We start from the raw sequence: 23,738 nt of genomic DNA, 5'->3' as shown, positions 1-23,738 counted from the left end.
GATCTCAGTGGTGGGGTGCACATTTTTATTCTTATTTATTTATGATTATTACTTTGTCAAAAAAAATAGTTATAAGTTTAATGTAAAAAAAAAAGACTTCATAAAATGTTGCTCCTTTTGACCCCTTGCTCATCCATCTGTGTGATATTAGAAAGGTACAGTAGCCCTAGACATGAAACAAATAAAGAAGATTGTATGTAGCAGATCCAGAATATTCAAATCACAAAAAATGACTGTTTGGCTAGGGAAGTGTGGTCTTTAAGCTTAGCAAAAACTTCCCATTTAATTTAATTTACCCAGCTTTCATAATTTTGTTTTCTATTAAGTTGGAATGATTTATTTTAAAACCCTCCATTTTGAATGGCTATAGATGTTTATGAACCCTGTTTTCCACATAACACATTTTTAAGGCTGCTATGTTTGGGGATGAGTACTACGACCCACGCTTCTAAAATGGCTGTTAAACTGTGAAAATATGACACCCAATTACATTGGGTTGTAATTCAGGGGTCAGCAAACTTTTTCAGCAGGTCCACTGTCCCTCAGACCTTGTGGGGGGGGGACATTTTTTTTAAAAAAAATGAACAAATTCCTATGCTGCACAAATAACATTTTAAATAAATGTTGCATTTTAAATAAAAGCACACATTCTACTTATGTAAAAATAGCAGGCAGGCCCCACAAATAACCCAGAGATGCATTTTAAATAAAAGGACACATTCTACTCATGTAAAAACATGCTGATTCCCAGACCTTCCAAAGGCCGGATTTTTTTAAAAAAGTATTTTTTATTAACAGACCAATCATATCATATCAAATCACATAAGTTCCGAATTACAGAGCCTAATTTTAAATTTTTGTTGGGGGTACCCATATTTCAAGTTCCGAAAGGGATCCAATCCTCTTGTTGCTGCTGCTTTAAAAGTCCACAAATCTGTCCAAATTATGTTCAGAATTCTGTCCAATCCTTTCTTGCTGTTTTCCACATCTCTTCTAGTTGTTTTCATATATTTTTCCTTTCTCTTTGTCTTTGTGGCCTCTGCTTGTCTCCATAAGTGGGTTGAAACAAATTTGTTTTTTTATATAAATTTTTATTAAGATTTTTGAATACAAATACAAATACAAATACCAAATAATAAACAATCTTATTTTTAACACAACGTAGTTTCATCATTTCTTTGGACTCCCTCACGTCTCCCGCTCCCATTTACATCATTAAAAGGTTTTTCCAAGCAAATTATCGACTTGTTTACGATCTTATATCCACTCATTTAAATATAATCTAGCAATTCTCCAAAAAAATTTATGTTTTCTTTAATCTCACTTATCATCAAATTCAAATCTAATTTAGTGGTGGCCAATTTTTTTATAATCTAGCATCCTTCTTAACATTCAACCAAATTACAATATTTTTGTAAATAAGTCTTAAATTTCTTCCAATCTTCCTCAATCCTCTCTTCTCCCAGGTCTCGGATTCTGCCAGTCATCTCGGCCAGTTGCATATAGTCCATCAGCTGCATCTGCCACTCTTCCAGCGTGGGTAGATCTTGAGTTTTCCAGTTTTTAGCAATGAGTATCCTTGCTGCCGTTGTTGCATACATAAAAAATGTTCGATCCTTCTTTAGCACCTTCTGGCCGACAATGCCCAGAAGGAAGGCCTCTGGTTTCTTAGTGAAGGTATATTTAAATACCTTTTTCAGTTCATTATATATCATTTCCCAGAAGGCCTTCACCCTAGGGCATGTCCACCAGAGGTGAAAGAATGTTCCTTCATTTTCTTTACATTTCCAACATTTATTATCAGACGAATGGTATATTTTGGCAAGTTTAACTGGGGTCATGTACCATCTATATATCATTTTCATTACATTTTCCTTCAGAGCATTACATGCGGTGAAGTTCAGCCCAGTGGTCCACAACCTTTCCCAATCCTCAAACATAATGTTATGCCCAATGTCCTGTGCCCACTTTATCATAGCCGATTTAACCATTTCGTCTTGTGTATTCCATTTTAACAGCAAGTTATACATTCTAGATAGTACCTTAGTCTTTGGTTCTAACAATTCTGTTTCTAGCTTCGATTTCTCCACCTGGAACCCTAACTTTTTATCATTTTTGAAAACTTCTTTAATCTGAGCGTAATGTAACCAGTCTCGCACTTTATCCTTCATTTTCTCCAAACTCTGCAATTTCCAATTGTCTCCATCTTTTTTGGGTTGAAACAAATTTGTATTCCTGTGTGGATTTTTCCATGCATCCAAGAGTCATATTTCAGACAGCTGAAGAGTCATATTTCATCGCTTCCATAAAGAAAAACATTCTTGCTGTCTACTCATTCACTTTTCACAGGTCTGTCCCTCTTTCTCAGTCCTCGAGGAGGTTCTACCAGGAATCCAATATGAAAACAAAGCTTCCTCCTCCCGATCATGAATCTTTCGACAGGACCTGTCAAAATGGTGACTCCCTTTTTGTTGCTGTGCCATCAAAAGCCCTTGTTCTTTTTCTCGATCTCATAAGCCAAACTTTTGGTAGTAAATCATTTCCACACAGTTTTTAATCATCCTGCTTAGGTCGGTTATGCAACGGTTCTTTTTGAGGAGGGGTTATTGGTTAATCACATAGAAGAAAAGAAAAAAAGTCCCCCCACCATCCAGTCCCGCTCCGGCATACTGAACCTGGTGTATTTTCTTCATGTTGTATTCCGTTAAATCCAACCCGTTGCTCTCGTTTCACAGAGGTCACTTCAGTTAGCAGTCTTCACTCCCGTTCTTCACTTGATTCTTTCGAATCCGGGGGTGAATTATGGACACAGCAGGCAAGGCAGTGTTCCCCATTCAATTGGGGCAACGAAGGGAGGCTGCATACTCCCATATCAGCCTCTTAATTACCTCATGTGGGTTGGACAGATGTTATTGTCAGCCATCTTCCAATGCGCCCCCTGGTGGCCCCCTCCGAAGGCCAGATTTAGAAGGCGATTGGGCCGGATCTGGCCCCCGGGCCTTAGTTTGCCTACCCATGGGTTATATCCAACATTTGCAATTCCCCCCTCCACTGCAGAACCCTCAAAAGGAAGGCCCACCAGGAGAGGCTTTTTTCAGGGGACCTGGCAGAGGGAGAAGCTGAGAAGAAAGATCATTTGCACAAGTAGTTTTAACCTGCACAACCGTTTTATACACACCACTTTGTCTCAATGTGTCCAATCCTAAACAGTGTTTCACATTTGCTCTTTTCTTCCCGACTTTTTTGGGGGGTATTTTTATTGAAAACGTTTCAATTATAAATAAAGTGATGCAAGGAAAGGAAAGGAAAAGAAGAAGGTACAAAACTGGGTAGAAAGAAACAATATATGAATATATAAAATATACGAAGAAAACTCAAACCCATACATTATTATATAAATTCAATATTATTATCCCAATGCATATGTAAATATTAAAAGCCTACTGCATTTTGTATAAAGTTCTCAACTTCAAGACGTGTTCAAAGCAATAAAATTGTACCTAATAAAATTAGATACTAAGGGGAGGATATGGTTGGTTCCTTGCAAGTGGAAGGAAAGCTAATGGAGGAAGAAGGCCAGCAGGTAAGAAACTCTGTACATTAAGAAGTATATACAAGAGGGCAGGCCCTTTGTTTTCCTCTGGACAGCCAATTAGGCTGAGACATGGTGCCGAGACCATGGTCATCTAGATGGCTTTATGGATGAGTTGGGATTTGAACCTGGGTCTTCCCAGTACAACTCTAACATCCTAACCATCAACCCATGTTGGATCCTGATGTAGCACTCCCATGCCTGTGTGATTGTGCATCAGCTTCTTAGTCCTTTCCCTGTGTAGTGCGGCTATTCCCAAACATTGTGACTCCGGGTCCTTTAAAGGGGGAACAAGTCAGTTGACAAAGAAATGCTAGAGAATGGTTCATGAGTTCCTAGTAATGAGCAAAGGGGGCATTGTAGTTTATAATTAGTGCCGAATTCTTCTAGTGCAAACTGGTCCTCTGGCAGGAGGAAGAAGGGGAACGATGCTGGCAGCAGAATGGGGAAACAGGACAAGAAAAACTGCAAAGTTGCAGTGTCATTGAGCTAAAATAAGCAGCAATGCAAAGAACAGGAACTGAAACTGCAGGTAGGGGAAAGTGCAGAAGGTTAACAATCTGAGCCACTTTCAACAATATAGCAGAAAGGTCAACAACAACTTTGAGCCTAACCAAATTTGTTATGGCACAAGCTTTTGTAGACGGAAGCCCATTTTATTTATCATCATATATATTCATCTCATGTCACAATAAATCTGTAGGAGTGGTGTTCAGTTTTGTTCAGAGTAACGCCACTGAAATGAAGGAATATGACTAAATTAGGCCAATTTATTTCAACGTGTCTGTTCTGAGTAAAAATTAATGGGCCTAATTTAGTGTTGAATATCATCCCATGTCTTTAAAGTACCAGAAGCTCCATGGGGAAAACAGGGTCAATGCATTTTCAAAGCACAAAACCAGTTAAATTCTAGTTTCAGTTATAAAAGAAGGCTTCTACAAAGAACTAAGAATGGTCTGCAAGATCAGGCCAATGGCCCAAATAGCCTGTCATCCTGTTCTCAGAGGGGCCACACAGACACCTGGGGAGAAACCAAAAGTGGGAGCTGAGCACAGGAGCCCTCTCATCTCCTTTCATTTCCAGCAACTGGTATTCAGAAGCATTACTGCCTCTGATCGTGGAGAGAGACCATAGCCATCGTGACTAGTAGTTAATTCCAAACTTAATAAACACCCATTGTCCATTCCCTGACAAAAATCCCCATGGGGATAAACTGACCTAAATCTATATCCCTTTCAAACTCCTACTTACTAGAAGAACTGTTAGATCCCAAAACTAAGATTCTGTCGAGAATGTATAACTTGCTGTTGAAATGGAACACTCAGGACGAAATGGTGAAATCTGCTATGATAAAATAGGCACAAGATGTGGGACACAACATTATGCTGGCTGACTGGGAACAGTTATGGACCACAGGTATGAAGTTTACGGCATGTAATGCCTTAAGAGAGAATATTATGAAAATGATATATAGGTGGTACATGACACCAGTCAAGCTCGCAAAAATATATCATTTGCCCGATAATAAATGCTGGAAATGTAAAGAGACTGAAGGTACATTCTTTCACCTTTGGTGGACATGCCCAAGGATTAAGGCTTTCTGGGAGATGATTTATAATGAAATGAAAAAGGTATTTAGATATAACTTCCTGAAGAAACCAGAGGCCTTTCTCCTGGGCATGGTTGGCCAATTGGTGTTAAAGAAGGATAGAACTTTTTTTATGTATGCCACAACAGCAGCAAGAATACTCATCGCGAAGTATTGGAAGACACAAGATTTACCCACCCGGGAAGAATGGCAGATGAAGGTGACGGAATACATGGAACTGGCGGAAATGACTGGCAGAATCCGAGACCTGGGAGAAGAGTTGGTAGAAGAAGATTGGAAGAAATTTAAAGACTATTTACAGAAATATTGTAAAATTAAGGAATGTTAGAAGGATGCTGGAATGAAGTTATGTGGCTTTAGCAGTAATGTTATAAAGGAGTATTTAAAGATGGATTGTTAACAGGTGAGAATGTAAAGTTACAATATATTAAGATAAACTATTAGGATAAAAGCAAAAATGGAAAGGATTTGCTGAAATAATAAATTGAACTAGAATACAAAAAAGGGAGGTACGAGGAGGTCAGGGAAATAAGTAAATGAAAGTTAAGATATGGAAAGGTTTCTTTTTTAATTGCTTTTTATCTTTTTGTGTTTTGTATTTTTCTCTTCTTTTTCTTTTCTTTTTTATTATTGTAACTTTTTTGAAATCTTAATAAATATTGTTTTAAAAAAACAAACAAACCCCTACTTACTGGAATCTTGAACCTATGTTTATGATGATAATGGCAAATGAACCTTTACAGAAAAAAATAACAGGGATTGTGCCATTTATTTTTATTTGAAATCAAAACAGTAACTAAACAAGAGTTTTGTGAAAAGTTCTGTCGTGTCCCAAAGCATTGGTGTAATTGACTAGCCTGGAGCTGTGTTAGCAACAATGGAAGATACCAGGGGGATTGGAATCCAGGAAGGTAGAAAAAATGTCTCTCTCTGGCATTCTGGGCGTGTCTCAAACTTTGTCACTTTCTTCTAGGTCAGCATCTCTTAAAAAGCTTCTGCCCTTTTGCCTTTAGAGTGGACAGAGCAAGGATACAGATGGAGCTGGTAACTGGGGCAGGAGTGCTCCTTCTTCTTTTTCTACTCACGGCCTTGTCCTTCAAACTTCACAAAGCAAGAGGCCAGCTACCTCCAGGACCCACTCCCTGGCTCTTTCTGGGGAACCTCCTGCAGAAAGAGGTCCTGCCTCTACACAAAACCTACCCCAAGGTAAGTGCCCTCTCTTGCAAGGCTGCCACTGGAATCCTTTAGTTAAAAAGGCAGAGAATAAGAAATGGCTCAAGAAGCAAAGGCAGAAATAAAGGCAGGAGGTGAATGCATATGTGAGATTTCCAGGAATACCAATCCTCTTGTGCCACCACCTAATCCAAATGCTCCTTGGTTCTATTCTCATAACTACCCCATAATTTGGGAAGCATTTTCAAGATCCATTAGGATCAGATGGGTGAGATTTATTTCACTTTAACTCATCCAGCTGGCATGATTGAAGTTCTCTCCCCTGCCACCTTCATTTGATTGCATTTGGAAGTGTTCTTCTAGCCTGTATTTAACTCCCCCCCCCCAATTATTCTGCTCTTTGCTTCTACTTTCAAGGTAAATTCATCAATATCTACTTCACGTTTTAGCTCTCCTCACACCATGACTCATGGTGTTCCAATTGCCTTGTGATCTTTCCACTCAAAGCAACCTTGGCTTGAAAGATCCATGATCTGATGAGTCCAGATGTGTGTGTTTTCCCCTTTAAAGCAGCAGAGTGGGGGCAGGAAGGGTACATTGTTTTGCAAAGAGAGGGTCACATGCTCAATCCCTGGAGAGCACCTGGAGAGCTGCTGCCAGTCAGTGTAGGCATTATTGGAGTAAATGGGCCAATGGTCTGACTCTGCATGAGGCAAATTGCTGCATTCCTATGTTCAGAACCACCCATGCTGTCTCTTTAATGCTAGCATTTTTGCAACACTTCAAAGTTTTCCTGCATCTTGAAGAAATGACTGAATTGGACTCAGCACGCAAAATGCGAAGTGAAGTATTAATGTGCTTTGGACGATAGCTGTGAATCAGAGGTGAAGTTCTAATGTGAATGCAGTCTCAGTCTTACACTAGGCTGTTTCCTTTATTTGAGGTGAACTTATCATGTTCTCCCCAGTGCTAGAACTGAGATAAGTATAGCTGCAGAGCCCATTCAAGGTACTTACGTAGGTCAGGTGAGGATCTCTCCCCCCATGCACACATTCTTTGAACTCCATTTTTTAAAAAAGCAAAAATAAAGGATGATCAATGCAACTGATCTGCAGTAAGCAATGGTATGGTGTGGGCAGCAAATTGGAGCAGATTTCCAAGAATGATATCTTACAGCTCAATGACTCATGCTTTTCTTGGATTCTGTCCTCAGCTTTTTGAGAAGTATGGCTCAGTCTTCACCATCTGGCTGGGGCCAAAGCCTGTGGTTGTGCTTTGTGGATATGATGCGGTCAAAGGTGCATTGGTGGATCACGCTGAAGCGTTTGGTGGGCGGCCACCCATAGCTGTCCTTGAAAAAGTGACTGGTGGTTACGGTGGGTGCTCTTAACTATCTTATCTTCCCCTTAATTTGAGATGCAGTTGCCAAGAGTCATGGCAATCTTTCTCAGGAATTGATGGCTGTCAATCTTCTTACAAATCTTGGGGACAACAAGCCATGTAAATCCTTTGGGAGAAGATCCTTGCCTCTGGACAAAACATGCTGCAGACTTCAGTGTCGTCTGATTAAACATAAATACAACAGTGCCAATTGTATTTTTCAGGGCTCATCAACTCAGACAATGCAAAATGGAGGGAACTGCGCCGCTTCACTCTCTCCACACTGAGGAACTTTGGCATGGGGAGGAAACCGATGGCTGAGCGGATGCAAGAGGAGGCAAACTGCTTGGTGGAAGTGCTGGCAGCCAAACAAGGTTCTCTAGGCCCCTTCCTGGTCTAGTACAGAGATGGGGAACCTGCAGCATTCCACATATTGTTGGACCCCAGTTCCCTTCAGCCACAGTCAGCATAACCAATGGCCAGGGTTAATGGAAGCAGGGTTCCAAAATATTTGGAACATGCTAGATTCCCATTCCTGGTATAGGGAACACAGAGCAGACCTTCCTTTATTTAGGGTAGGAACAGTTAAAGAGGAAGTAAAGAAGAGTATGCTGGGGCATACAGACATGTGACCAGGAGCAGGGGAATGCTGTGAACGTAGTGTATCTTGATTTCAGTAAAGCTTTTGACAAAGCCCCCCATGATAGTATTGCAGAGAGGTTGGTAATATGTGGGCTGGATGAGATAACTATTATGTGCATTTGTAGCTGAAGAGTTGTTGTGCTCACTAATGGTTTCTCATCATCCTGGAAAAAAGTAGTAGTAGTAGGAGGAGGAGTTTCCAAATCACCTCTAAAGGTAGCCCCACATAGAGTGCATTGCAGTAGTCTAAGTGGGAGATAACCAACACATGTATCACTCTGGTGAGACAGTGCGCAGGCAGGTAGGGTCTCAGCCAGCGTACCAGATGGAGCTGGTAGACAGCTGCCCTGAACACAGAATTAACCTGTGACTCCATGGAGACATGTGAGTCCAAAATAACTCCCAGGCTGTGCACCTGGTCCTTTAGGGGCACAGTTATGCCATTCAGGACCAGGGAATCCCCCACACCTGCCTGCCCTCTGTCCCCCAGAAACAATACTTCTGTCTTGTCAGGATTTAACTCAATCCATTAGCTGCCACCCATCCTCCAACCACCTACAGACACTCACACAAGGACATTCACCACCTTCACTGGTTCCAATTTAAATGAGAGGTAGAGCTGGATATCATCCGCATACTGGTGAACACCCAGCCCAAACCCCCAGGGGTCTGAACACTCATCCCTCAACACCACTTTCAGGACACGGCCCAGAAGTGGGGTGCCCCAGGGTTCTGTCCTGGGTCTGTTGTTGTTCAGCATCTTTATAAATGACTTGGATGAAGGTACTGAGGGAATGCTAATCAAATTTGCAGATGATATCAAACTGGGAGGGCTGGCTAATGCTGCAGAAGACAGAATTGGGATTCAAAATGGCCTTAACAGATTGGAGACCTGGGCCCAAACCAATACAATGAAATTCAATGCAAGATTCTACACTTTGGCATGAAGAACCCGTTTCCCTGCTCATAACACATTCATTGGCAGTATCTCTAATGTGTTGGAAGTACATTTCTCATAGGTTAATGACTGGCTGAATTGTGGTAGTGAATTCTGGCATTCATTTCACCTTTTGTCCTTGCCAATATCTTAGGTGTGTATGTCTGTGGAGGCATTAAGGCAGCAATCCGATGGCCGTTTACCTGGGAGTAAGCCCCACTGGGAGTGGGGAGTAAGCCCCAGTGACTAACACATCTCACTTTGGGTAGCTTTCTTTGGGGAGCAAAATTGGTTGCTCCCATGATTTTCATAATGCTTGTTTTAATCAGCCTCTTCATGTTACAATTTTTTTAGAAATGTGTCTTGCTAGAGCTGCTGTATTTTCCATATAAATTCTGTGTGGAAAAATTGATTTCATGTTGAATTCAGATGAAATTCACTTCTTCTTTTAAACAAGTTCATCACTTTGGCACATCACATTCACTTATTTGAATGTGCCAACCTTGAGCTTTAATTTCAGAACACACAGAGATAAAAGATCCAAATTCCAAACTATTGGTCACCGAGAAAGTTCACAAAGCTTTGATGGATGAAGGGCAGAGGACGCCAGTCATCTTTTTAACCCTCTCTTTGCGGTTGTAGGGCAGACCTTTGATGCATTGCCAGACATCACAACTGCTGTTTCTAATGTGCTCTGCTCTGTTATCTTTGGGACCCGATTCAGCTATGAAGACCCCCTATTAAAAGAGCTCGCGGATGTAATCAAGAAATTTGTGGACCTCTTTTTACATGTCTCTGGAGCGGTACGTCACCCTCATGCCCTAGGAAAACTGGGGACTTCTCCCAGTCATTGAAAGTGTTCATTTATGCAGAATGCTCCTTTTATGAGCAAACATTTTTCTGCATTCTGAAGGAGAAGAACCTGGACATAGGTTTTCCATGTTAGTGAGAACAAGGGTTAACACCTATCCTGTATATTAAAGGATAGTCCTGTCAGCGGTGTAGCTAGCTGCTTGGGTGCCCGGTGCAGCGCGCATGTCCTGAAGCTGGGGGCAGGGCAAACTGCCCATGTGTGCGAGGTGAGCCAAGGCAGGGAGCGCTGCATGGAGCCTCTCCGCAGCCTCCCCCTCAGCTGTAGGGGGGCTGAGGTGGTGGGCAGACACAAGTCTCATGCTGCTCAAAAAAGCAGCATGGAGCTTGCAGGCAGTCAGCCCACCGCCTCCCCCACAAGAGAGACACATGGTTCAGGCACACTGCAGTATCCCCCGCCTCACCTAGCTACCAGTGGCGTAGGAAGGGAGCTGTGGTGGGTGCAGGAGTTATTTCCCCCCCCCCAAAAAAAGTGTTGTGAGCCCAATTTTTATTTATTTATTTTAAAAACACAAATTTTGCCATTTTGTCACACACACCCCTTAGTGATGACACCCAAGGTGGTCCGCACCCACCCACCACACATCCCTTCCTACGCCACTGAGTCCTATATTTCAATGTAAAATGCTGTGTCCTATATTGATTCCATGCAGAATGCAGTTTGTCCTATATTTCAGGTCAACTCTCTTCCTCTCCCTCCCCCCTCCTCCCCCATGCCAAGTTAGGGATCCTCTCCAAATGCATGTGTGTGAAAAGGTGTGTGAAAGGTTATGTATTTAAGTTCTGGGTAGCAAAGCACAGACAGATTTACAAATTTATGTGTATGTGTGTGTTCATGCATATGTGTGTGTGTGTGTGTGTGTGTGTGTGTGTGTGTGTGTGTGTGTCAAATTCCAGAGGGGCCATTCTGTTAGACTGTAATAGATTGTTTTGAAGTCATTTCAGCACCAGATTTTAAAAATAAAAATCACCCCCCCACCCCCCCCTTGCCCTGCCCTGTATTTTGCCAGAAAGAATGTGGCAACCCTTCTCTAATACATGGGTGCATATATTAACGTGTGAATTGGGCCAAAGGTGGGAAAGTAAGCTACTGAAGATGGGGGCAGGAGGGGGGGGAGGGAATCACTGTCTCTAATGCACTGCATTGACTTGTCCCAGGCATACAATGCTATCCCAAGGATCATGGACTTCATACCTGGACCCCACAAGAGTTTCTTCACTCTCTCTTCCAAGCTCAGCCAGTTTATCCGAGATAGCGTGGAATCTCACAAATTGAACCTGGATCCACAAAATCCTGGAGATTTTATTGACTACTTCCTGCTCAGGTTGAATAAGGTAGATGAGAAATTTGTTGGCGGGAAGGAAGCTAAGGGAAGTGGCTTGTTGCATGTAACTACAGAACTTGTATCTTTTCAGCCAGGTGATTCCCGCCCCACCCCACCCCCAAAAGCTTAGGGCAGACTATTTTGATTGGAAATTGGCTATGCTCCCCAGAAAACTTTTATGTATGTGCCATATAATGTCATGTCTGCTACAATTCTTTGCCTGTAAATTCAGTAGTGAGTCCCTGTGATCCAAAGTCACTCACCTGGGTGTGCATCAACATGTCCACCTTGCTTGGCCATAGCCAGCAGCATACAGATCAGTCGGAGGTGCTTATCAGGTAATGGGGGAACATGAAAATTTTGAGGGCCCCTTGAAGTGGAAGGCAGTGAGAGGAAGACACCAAGTGCATCAGTCTAGAGCTCCAAAGGAACATAGAAAGCAGGGTCAAGAAGAGGAGAGGAGGAGGCTCTGGCTGAGAGGCGAGTAAGGCAGATGGCCTTCCTTTGCACAGAGGGAAATGCCGAGCCACAAAGGTTATCTGTGGCAGGGTCCCACAGAGGGGTAGGTGGTGGAGGCAAGGGAGTAAGACACATCAGATATTAGGAGTTTGCTTGTACAAAGGCCATAGGAGAAGGAACTGGATCACCTTCACCTCAGTCCCTTTTCTTTTCCATTCAGCCATGAACCTAATCTGCTACCTCTATCCAGATGGGTGGGACAGCCTCAGTAAGTTCCATGGGACATCCACATTAATGTGTGGAGTATTGCATAGGATTGCCGCTTTTGGTGGCACCTTCCTATAGCTTGATCTAGAATAGGGTTACCAGACGTCCCCATTTCCTGGGGACAGTCCCTGGATTTGCGAATAAGTCCCTGGACAAATTCCATCCTTGGAATGTCCCCAGATTTCATCTAATGTCCCTGGGAAACACAACAGCGGCAGTCTCAGCAGCCCGGAGCTGTTGGATCTGGCTGGCTTCAGGAGCTGCTTGGAAGTCCCCATATGATGGTGGGGCAGGGGCTCTAAGATGCAGCTTCCAGGCTGCCTCCACCTTCCCTGACCCCAACAACTAATCTATGAAGGGAGGCTTCATGCTGCCTATCGGAGCTTGCGTGCAAGCAGGAGGGGGCAGGGATCTCTCAGTTAGGCAACAGGAAGCCTCCCTTCCCAGCTGAGGGATCCCCACCACCTCCTGCTTGCACGCAAGTAGGAATGGGATTGGGACTGGTCCAATGGGAAGGGAGGCATTGCACTGCCCGAGCCTTGCCACCGCCACCGCTCTTGGCCCTCCTTCTCCGCCTTCCATGCCTGACCCACCACTGAAGAACCAACAACTCAGGGGCTGCCCAGTCTCATGGAGAAAGGAGTTAGGAGCTTCGGAGGAAGGGGAAACGTGGCGGTTGAGGTCAAGGCAGTGGCCGCCCCTCTGCAACTGGAGTTCTTGTTGAAAGTACACTGAAAAGGATATACCAAGAGCTCTGGCCAAAAGTTTCAATACATGGAATAATTCCTACTCAAGAGTTGAAAAGAAAAACGTGTATATTCTGCTAAGAATAACAGTTTTAAACTAATAGTAAGTTTAAACACAACGTATAAGTGCAACAGTTTTAAAATAATAGTAAATTTAAACACGTTTAAGTCCAGCAATAATGTAGTTTCAAATATGCAATGATATAGTATAAAGGTACATAAAATACCAGTACACAACAATTGTTTTATATAAGTCTCAATGGCAGTCAAAAAGAGTCCATATTATATAAAGTCAGAATAAGGAATCAAATAGGGCCAAAAAGAAGTATCCGGAGTATGAATTAGATGTACGACTCAGTAGTGGTGACCAGGACAGGGCCCTGTTTCGGAGTAAATGCCTTCTTCAGCTGGTAATATGTCAAAATAGATCAAGGTTCTCCAATACCATAAATCATAAATATAATGAAGTATATACATTCTAAAGTGTATTAACACATATCATGATATTTGGTTCCATACCTCAGTTTTTTAAGGAATATAAATCTGTTGGAAGTCTGTATCATTCAATTCTTTTGTGTTTCTTTTTCCAACATGCATCTAGAAATGAGAATTTACAAGAGTTATTATTTCCAGTCAAATTGTTTGTGAAAAATGGACATCAGATGAGTGTTTTCTCACCTTAGATAAATGAATCCAAATTTTCTTGCGTTTCTCTGTGCGTTTTCTATTAGGGAGTAAGATCATTGTCTTATATGTGTGTCTGTGGGGGAGGAGGATAGGCTCTCCCTTCTTAAAGGTGTAAACAGAGAAGAGATATAAAGTCCAAGGTCATCTGTAGTGGTGGGCTTCTAGCACCAATGGTGGAACATCATATACAGCAAAAACATATGGAGGATGATTTTGTCTTCTTCATTATCTGGAAACCAAAAGTAGATTTATATACCAGGAGAAACATTGATAGACTATTGTTACAACAGGAAGCACAATATATTCATTTGTTTGAAACGATGTCCCTCAAGGGTTTGAATGAACATCAAGACTACAATTCTTTTCTTTAAAAAACCACTACAGATGACCTTGGACTTTATATCTCTTCTCTGTTTACACCTTTAAGAAGGGAGAGCCTATCCTCCTCCCCCACAGACACACATATAAGACAATGATCTTACTCCCTAATAGAAAACGCACAGAGAAACGCAAGAAGTTTGGATTCATTTATCTAAGGTGAGAAAACACTCATCTGATGTCCGTTTTTCACAAACAATTTGACTGGAAATAATAACTCTTGTAAATTCTCATTTCTAGACGCATGTTGGAAAAAGAAACACAAAGGAATTGAATGATACAGACTTCCAACAGATTTATATTCCTTAAAAAACCGAGGTATGGAACCAAATATCATGATATGTGTTAATACACTTTAGAATGTATATACTTCATTATATTTATGATTTATGGTATTGGAGAACCTTGAACTATTTTGACATATTACCAGCTGAAGAAGGCATTTACTCCGAAACAGGGCCCTGTCCTGGTCACCACTACTGAGTCGTACATCTAATTCATACTCCGGATACTTCTTTTTGGCCCTATTTGATTCCTTATTTTGACTTTATATAATATGGACTCTTTTTGACTACCATTGAGACTTGTATAAAACAATTGTTGTGTACTGGTATTTTATGTACCTTTATACTATATCATTGCATATTTGAAACTACATTATTGCTGGACTTAAACGTTGTGTTTAAATTTACTATTATTTTAAAACTGTCGCACTTATATGTTGTGTTTAAACTTACTATTAGTTTAAAACTGTTATTATTAGCAGAATATACACGTTTTTCTTTTCAACTCTCGAGTAGGAATTATTCCTTGTATTGAAACTTTTGGCCAGAGCTCTTGGTATATCCTTTTCAGTGCCCCTCTGCAACTGGCATCGCTGTAGCATCAACATCCCAAACGTGTAGTATTTATTTATTTATTTATTGTGTCCCCGGATTCATTGAAAAAAATCTGGTAACCTTAATCTAGAATGGAGCTAATGCTGAGAAAACCATCTTGATGGCTTACTGATGCACAGCTGTCTGGTGTTGCACAAATTCTGGTCCTTTATTTTAAGCAGGTATTTCCCTTCCACCTCTTCCCTTTCTTTCTGCATTAATTTACAGGAACAAAGCTCTGCTCAGAATATCTGTGTTGAAGACCTAGTGATGACTGTGTATGTCCTCTTTATTGCTGGTATAGAGACCTCAAGCAATAGCATCTTCTATGGCCTCCTGATGTTGGCAAGGTACCCAAACATACAAGGTACAAAGCTTTAGCACCCCAACAGACACTTCCAGATATTTCAGAGCTCCAGCTTAGCTCTCCCACCACCCCCACCCCCACCCCCAGTCTGTGGTGTCTCTCCCACAAAACTACAGGCTGTTTCTCTCTCCACAAGCACCACCCTTAGAGAAAGTGAAGGAAGCCATGCCCACCACCCTCTAGTAGGTGTCTCTGCTTCCTGAGCTGTTGCTAAACTCCTCTACTTAACAACTGGGACACCCTGGGCAACTTATTTCTGGAGTTTACTTAACAATGAGCCTAAACGTGCCTGTCCATTTCGTGGCCCACATCCTCTTAGAATCAAGAATGGCCAAGTTGAAAGAAACCCCAAGAGATTTCTCCGACCACCACAATCCCACAACCACCTCAGTATTTGAAATTAACAATTTAACCATGTTTGAAAATACATTTCATATTTTAAATGTGCACTCGATGTATAACCTCCTGAGGCAGGGCCAGCCTAGCGCATTTTGCTGCCTGAGGCAAAACAGAAAATGGCGCCCCACGGCCACCCCTGCCTCTTGCTCTGCTGCTGCCATCACCTCTGCCACGGCAACCTCCTGAGGCAATGGGAGGCAGCCTGGAGAATCCCACACCTGCTGAAGACAGTGGGGGAGGGGGGAAAGGACCAGAGAGCAGCAGGTGGCAAGGAAGAATGGTGGGGGAAGGTGGGGGCTGAGGAGGCAGTGGCTGACAGGCAGAGGAGATGGCTCCTCAGGGGCCTGGATCTGCTGCCTCCTCCACTGTCCCTGGGCTGCTGCCTGAGGTGAATGCTTCACCAAGCCTCTTGGGTGGGCCGGTCCTGTTCTGAGGCAAACAGGCCAATAAAGCAGCTAGTCTCTCTATACAGTAATCTTTCACCCACTCTAGAATGATTTCACACATTATATCTTCTTTCTTACATAGAAATGTAAGGCTATCATCACACTCTGCAATTCAAGTGGCTGCCAACAGGTGACCAAGCCAACTCTAGCACTATGAACAGCAGGCAGGAGAGTGAGGAAGCAGCACTGGTGGCAGGGGGCCCAGGGGAGCTGTTTAATAGAAAGGGATGAGGCATTTCACAGAGTGGTTTAGCCAGTTGCTCTACAAAGCATTAACCCTCCATTAAGCATGGCTGCAATGAGGTTTAACACAAGCAGAGAGGGACTTTCATAGAGCAGTTTAGCAAACCACTCTGGGAAGCACCCCCAGAGTAAGTGAGGTGTAAAGGAAGAGGGTTGGCCAGCTGTGGGGAGAAGGTAGTTGGCAAATGGGGAGACAGAGCTGGTGGGTGGAGCAAGCAGGGACAGACCTCCTAATTATTCTTTTAAGATAGCTCAGACTTGATGGATTGATTATGGGAAACTGCTAGAGCCTTGGACTTTTAGGAATAAGAAACTAGGTGCAGAATAAAGCTTAACAGATGCAGAATTTCATGTTCATGCTCCTGTTCTGGTTTTAGCAGGAGCAGGTTCCTTTTATTGTTTCTAGAATTCCACTGGTCCCTTCAGTCGAATGCAAGTCCTTGGCGGTGCTATTTTTCTAGAAAAAGAGGTACTGGAACTCACCATGAATGCCTCCCTTGTTCTCTTATAATGGCAATAGCGCCCACCTGAGAGGTGCTGGAACTGAGTTCCGGTTGGGGGAAAAAAGCCCTCGTTCTGGGTCAGACAAACCTGTGATTAACCCTAAGCATTTTAGATTACTGGCCTGGATCAAGCAGTGGATCTGTCATGCAGCAAGTGACTGTGGATCATTGGGCCATCACTTCAAATTGATCTCTCAAATAGGGTTGAAATTGGAAAGCGAAAATCGGCTGTATATCCTTGGTTCTACACACTGTATGGTGCAGGCAGTCTGAGCCTGTATTGTCAATATGGGGAAAATGGGTTCCAGAATAACATGCAATAATATTATTCAATGCAATAAAATATCATTCTTTGCAGCCAAAGTCCACCAAGAGATTGATGAGGTTGTTGGAGTCAACCGTGCTCCTGGCATGGAGGACAGGGTGAAGATGAACTACACCAATGCATTTACCCATGAGATACTGCGTTATCAGCTAGGGAGTAGTGAGGCTTTTCCACGTTGGACAACTCAGGATGTGGATTTCAAGGGCTACACCATCCCTCAGGTGTGGCAAGTCAGAAAATAAACAGGGTATTTTGGTGAAGGGCAAATGTATTGTGCAAAGGATGGTCAGATATGGCAATTTCAGTTTTTTGTTTCTCATTTCTCCAGTCATAAATTCTAGTTCTCTACTTTCCCACATCACTTTGCATGTTTTAAAAAGTATTTATGAAATTTCATCAGCATTGCAGTGTGAATTTCTCCTAATATATACATTTTAGCATATTACAACGCAGCTTGTATGTTATTTTCATCAGTATATGAATTTTATGCACACTTTATCTTAGTATGTGTGTTTTTGTACACATGGCCAGAGAATTGCACTGCTAAACCGGGAGAAGTGCAGATTTTGAATTGTTGGTAAAACACTACACACACTTTCCCCCACACATCTTGATACAAGTGATCGTAAATCACATAAAGATTTGGGGTGGGGCTTAACATAGTGCCAAGTGGGGTATGCATATGGGGAATGAGGTCTGCTTGTGCAGCAGAACTTCCCCACCTATCCTCCCCACCGATCCGTTCTTTAAACCTTGCATTTTTCCCAACCCTCCAGAAGAGATTTAGGGGGTGAGAGGCATGTGGTGGGAGGAGAGTGGGGAGAGTCTTGTTGTGCCAGCGGACCTCATTCCATGCACACAACTACTTAGTTGAATCTATCAAATCCACACTTTTCAAAACAACATGAGAATGGAAACAGCATGAGAATGGAAAATTCGAATCAGTTCAAATTTTATGATATAGTCTCTCCAACAAAACTACGGTTTACAGAAATGCATCAGTAAGGGGAAAGTTTGCATAAAAATGGGTAGATCCATGAAAAAACATTCAAAAATGCATTACTTTCGGGGTGGGGGGTTGCTTGTGAAAATTGTGTACATTTGTCAATGCTGCATACAAATGTGTTTATTAGGAGATATTTGCACTAAAATGCTGAGGAATTTTTATGAGGATTTAAGAAAAAATGCTGTGGGGGGGGGGATGAGAAATTGAGATAATTGAAACTGACAGATCCATCCACCCTTAGCTCCCACCATCTTTCTGCTACTATCCTTCTATGAACCACCTCTTCCTCTGAGAAGATTTATTCCATTCAACTCTCTGTCAAAGACAAGACTTCTTTATTTGCTCTCTGTTAAATTGAGCCGACAGTCTTGATTATGCATCTTCTTATCTCCCTAAAGGACACCTTTATTATTCCACTGCTCATTTCTGTGCTTTTCGACCAAGCCTGCTGGGAGACTCCTGAAAAGTTTGACCCGGGTCACTTCTTGGATGCAAAGGGTGAATTCAGGATGAATGATGCCTTTATGCCTTTCTCTGCAGGTAACAGTAAGAGCTGTTCACGGGGCTCGCAGCCTCATTTAGGTACCTAAGATCCTACAAAAGCCTGGAGCAGGACTGAGGGACCTCAGGGAGCTGAATGTGGCCCTCCAGGCCTCTTTATTTGGCCCTCAGGACTCTCCTCAAGCAAACACCCCCCTCCCCAGACCACACCCCTTTCTTCCAGGCTGCACCCACCACTACCCCTGCTCTATGCCCACCCTGAGTGCTCTGGCTGACTGGAATATGTCCTTGAACTGTGACAGTGCTTCCTGCTTAGCTGGCTGGCTGGCTGGCAAGGGGCAGGTGCAGAAATAATCCTCTGACTTTTGCAAGGCTGGATAGAGCCTACTGTGCAAAAGGATGCTCCATTGCTCTACCCACTATTTCCTTTGGTCCTGCCCGCCCAGATCATGTGAAAAGGTTTCCCGCTCCTGGCATAGAAAGTGCTTCATGGCGGTGCCGGATTAAACCCTAGTGCACGCACTCCCGCGAGATAACATTGAACTAAGAAAGCTCGACTGGAATTTTCTTTCAAGATCTAATCAATATTATTTTGGTCCATTGTTGTGGGGTCCATAAAAGGCATGGGGCCCATGGTTTGGTGCCTACTCTGCCAATTTGGTAATCTGGCATTGCTTCTTGGAGTCTGGTCTTCTGCTATCATGGCTGCTGCTGAAATTCCTGTTTCATTCATGTGTTGGACTTGCTCCCTGCCATTGCTATTGACTGTCTTGTTTTTGAGATTAACACCTCGAGCACATGCAAACCTGCATGTAAAAGTAGGTAAAAGGTAAAGGACCCCTGGACGGTTAAGTCCAGTCAAAGGCGACTATGGGGTTGTGGAACTCATCTCGCTTTCAGGCCAAGGGAGCTGGCGTTTGTCCATAGACAGCTTTTCCGGGTCATGTGGCCAGCATGACTAAACTGCTTCTGGTGCAACAGAACACCATGACGGAAACCAGAGCGCATGGAAATGCCATTTACCTTCCCACCGGAGCAGTACCTATTTATCTGCTTGCACTGGTGTGCTTTTGAACTGCTAGGTTGGCAGGAGCTGGGACAGAGCAACGGGAGCTCAGCCCGTTGCGGGGGTTCGAACCACTGACCTTCTGATTGGGAAGCCCAAGAGGCTCAGTGGTTTAGACCACAGCACCAGCCACGTCTCAGCATGTAAAAGTAGCAGCCATGAACACTATTGTGCATTGGGAACAGGAACTTCAGATCTGAGCCTTGAAGCAGAATGCTATTTATCTTGGTGTCAAACTATATAAATATGGTGGGAGGGAGATATCCATGACTAAATCTCTCAGAGTGGGGTGGGGCAAAGGTACAAGCAACCATGGGAGTGATGGAAGGAATGTGCATTGTCCTTTTGCATTGGGAAAACAGCATAGGGAGATGGTTAACTTTGCAGTCCCAGTGTGATTCACCTGTATTCCCCAGAGTGGCTGTCTTTTACTTGTGCAGAGAAGGGAATGCAGGTGATCTGGTCACATATTGCCCGATAACACATCTTTTGGGGCCATAAGTCAGAAATCTCCCCAAGTGCATTTAAGGGTACACAAACAGTCCCTCTGGGACAAACCACAGCTCATGGCAGTGGGGTGGGAGTTTTTTATAGTGCAAGGGTGGATGGTTACCCCCCGTCCCCATGCTGCAGCTGCCCCCGTGCTGCTTCTAAAAGTGAAAATTATAATAATATGCAACAGTTCTGCAACCAAACAATGTTTACCAAAAAGCATATATTGGAGGAAAGTGGGCCTAAAAATGAATATATTTGCAACTATAACATACAAAGATGCATGACAGTAGGGAAAACTGATTGCAAAAATGTGAATATTAGTCAAAATTACATATAGAAATTAGTTTATTAGGGCAAATTCTGCCTAAAATGCTGATGAGGTTTGACAAATATATTTTTTAATGACAAATTGTAGCAAAATATGGGCAACTGAATTTAAGAGTGGGAAAATGAATAACAGAGCTCTTACAGATGGTAACCTTTATAGTCTAACATACATTTAATGGTTAATGAAATACCTCTGCATTCATATTGTGGGGCTATCACATTATCTCAATGTACTGGCGACATTATGTTGCTTCTGGGAAAATGTCTCTGTACACAGATAATAATTTGAGGTGACTCCTCAGGAGTCAAGTGTTTACTGGGTACCATAAATGTCTCAGCTGATGAACTAGTTCTTTTTCCCTTTCCATCTTCTAGGGAAGAGGGCCTGCCCAGGAGAGGCTATGGGTAAGATGGAGCTTTTCCTCTTCATTGCCACCCTGCTCCAGAACTTCACCTTTCAAATGGTTGCAAACCCCAATGAGATGGACATGGATACCCTGTTTTCTGCTTGCAGAGGAGAGGGGAAGCACCGCCTGTTACAAGCCATCAGACGTAAAAATGTGAAATGAGAATGAAATTCATGATTCCAGAAATACTCAGAGATCCAGAACAATGTCTCTCTGTCTCCGTGTGTCTATTTGTTTCTCTGTCCAAAAGCTTTAGGACTGTGCCAGAGTAGAAAAGTGGAGGATGTGGAATCTGCTGAGCGTCACCAAGTGTGACACACAGCATTATGGTTATTCTAAACTTGAGGTTCTGATGTCACATAGCTCCCGCTGAGAGTCCTATCACACTTCCCTTGCCTCTAGTGGACGATTCCAAAACCACAACCCTGACAATGCATTTTGAATATACAGTAGGCTTCATACAAGAACCCATGCCTAATTTTCTTTGCTGCCTCTCTCAAATGTAACCATAGAGCAGGTTCTGGCTAGAAGTTATCTGTGGGCAAATAAATGCTTTATACTGAGTTAAGAAAGTGAATCCTAATCTTGTTTGTCTGGTTTCAGTTGGAGGCTTAAAACTGCATACAGGTTGTTGAGATATTTCAAATGAGTCATTGGCAACAGATTATTGTTTTTTAATCTTATTGGATTTACCCTGGATTGAATTGAGGGGGAATATGGGTGGCATTTGTTGTGTGCAAAACAAAAAACAGAAAAAACACTTGAATGCATGAGGAACACTGATCCCACAATTAGAACCCAACTGAAAGTAAAGAAAGCCTGTGAGTAGACGTGCCAAATAAATATAATGCTTATCTCCCTCCTCTGCCCCTGCTCAAGAGGCAGTATCCCCAAATTCCTTAATTCTGTCTATTTAAATCTCTGAAGAAGATGAAAGTAACTCTCTTTGTTTCAGTGTATCTGAAGAATTGTGCATGCACATGAAAGCTTATACAGTGGTACCTCAGGTTACATACGCTTCAGGTTACAGACTCCGCTAACCCAGAAATAGTGCTTTAAGTTAAGAACTTTGCTTCAGGATGAGAACAGAAATCGTGCTTCGGCGGCGCGGCGGCAGCAGGAGGCCCCATTAGCTAAAGTGGTGCTTCAGGTTTAGAACAGTTTCAGGTTAAGAACGGACCTCCGGAATGAATTAAGTACTTAACCCGAGCTACCACTGTACCCAGAACAAACTTAGTTAGTCTCTAAGGTGCTACTGGACCATTTTTTTAAAAAAAGAAAATTTATATATCTCACAGGCAGGTAAATGACAAGTGGTCAAAGGGAAAATTTCTTCGGAATTAGAGGAAACTGAGACTACTTGTAGGAGGACCAGATTCCTTCAGAAAGTGTGAACATAATTTAAAGTCATTTTCACAAAGACACAAATGAAATATGTAGTACGGGCTAGGAAAAGGCACAAACCCATGAAAAAATGCCAGCGTGGCTGAATAATAAACAAGAAGATGTGGAAAAACTTGGCCTAAATAAATAAATAAATCATTTCATTTGTATGCCGCCTTCCCAAAGTTAAAACCATGCTCCAGGAAGCTTACAAAGTACAAAAAATACATAAATACAAACATAACAAAAGTAGTCATGAACAATAAACACAACATCAAAAGGTACACAACGTGAACCTTTTAAAAAAATAAAAAACAGTATTTATTTAGACACTGCTTAAGATATATTGTAACCAAATTTGGCACAATGGTCCCTGAGGTCAAGGAGCAGTTTCCTGACTATATTTGAACACCATTTTGAAACTAAATCACAAGCTAGGTCTTTCAAAAATGCACTGATTAGGACAACTATTAAGATATTTTAACAAAAATTGGTACAGTGGCTCTTCAGTTCAAGCAGCAGGTTTTGGTCTATCACTGGATGTCATTTTGAATCAAAATGGTGGGTGGAACCTTTCAAAACTGCACTGATTGCCAGTAAAGGGTTGCTGTTGGTTTCTTAGAATTCCCATGTAATGCCAGCAGTCCCCACTAGCTGATTGTAAGGAAAGCCAGTTAAGAGATTTAAGAATAAACACTAGTAGTAACATGGTTTTACCCACCTCAAGGTTTTACAATAAAGTAGAACACAGGTTTTAAAATATACAAATACAGTACAGTGTTTAAAAGCACCCAGAGAAGCAGTACGTCTTTAGTTGACAAACGTGTGATAAAGAGAGCTTAAGGGAGGCAGAAATAAATTCTTTCAAAAAGTAAGCCAACTCTTTGCATCAGTCTTCAGGTGCTCAGCCATGTTCCTGTGGGTACCGCAAGCCAGATACCACAGCAATCTTGCATCTGCCTACAAAAGGCAGACAGCTTTAGACTGAGTTCTCTGTCTTAGTAGCCGGATACTGTTTCCTGCTGAAGAGTGGCTCCACATACCTCTGAAGCTATTGGTCTAGGAAAAAGTCTCCAAGGCCACTTCCACTACTTCTAGGCAACCTGTTTATTGAACATTCACACTATTTGTTTGCACAAAGATTGCTTGGAACCTGCACAGTACCCACTGTTTGTTGAGCATTCATTTGGATTTGTTTGCACAGAGGTTATGCAACGTCCACTATTTACTGAGCATTATATGAGCTTTCATCAATTCATCATTACCCTACACTTTCACACCTTCCAACATTCCTCTGATGAAAATAGGGAGTCCTATATAATAATAA

At 42.4% G+C, this 23,738-nt stretch overlaps 1 protein-coding gene across 1 annotated transcript; it reads left to right on the top strand.

Moving 5' to 3' along the window:
• The first annotated feature begins 6,035 nt into the window (after positions 1-6,035).
• On the top strand, positions 6,036-21,600 carry LOC309333471 (cytochrome P450 2B4-like). Its single transcript, XM_081847015.1, has 9 exons — positions 6,036-6,407; positions 7,588-7,750; positions 7,979-8,128; positions 9,976-10,136; positions 11,362-11,538; positions 15,172-15,310; positions 17,260-17,447; positions 18,631-18,772; positions 20,997-21,600. Exons 1-9 carry the CDS (start codon positions 6,237-6,239, stop codon positions 21,188-21,190), a joined length of 1,485 nt encoding a protein of 494 aa, XP_081703141.1. The 5' UTR covers positions 6,036-6,236; the 3' UTR covers positions 21,191-21,600.
• Positions 21,601-23,738: the final 2,138 nt, after the last annotated feature.

The sequence above is a fragment of the Podarcis erhardii genome (genome assembly GCF_964252035.2).
Source record: "Podarcis erhardii genome assembly, chromosome: 2".
In the NCBI taxonomy this organism is placed as follows: Eukaryota; Metazoa; Chordata; class Lepidosauria; order Squamata; family Lacertidae; genus Podarcis; species Podarcis erhardii.
Note: the sequence above shows the minus strand (reverse complement) of the source record. Positions and strands in the feature narration are given on the sequence as shown.

Coding starts and splice junctions, on each gene's coding strand:
- LOC309333471 (XM_081847015.1), top strand. CDS start 6,237: ATGGAGCTGGTAACTGGGGCAGGAGTGCTCCTTCTTCTTTTTCTACTC. Junction 8,129..9,975: donor AGTGCTGGCAGCCAAACAAG/GTTCTCTAGGCC, acceptor TTGCGGTTGTAG/GGCAGACCTTTGATGCATTG. Junction 10,137..11,361: donor TTTTACATGTCTCTGGAGCG/GTACGTCACCCT, acceptor GACTTGTCCCAG/GCATACAATGCTATCCCAAG.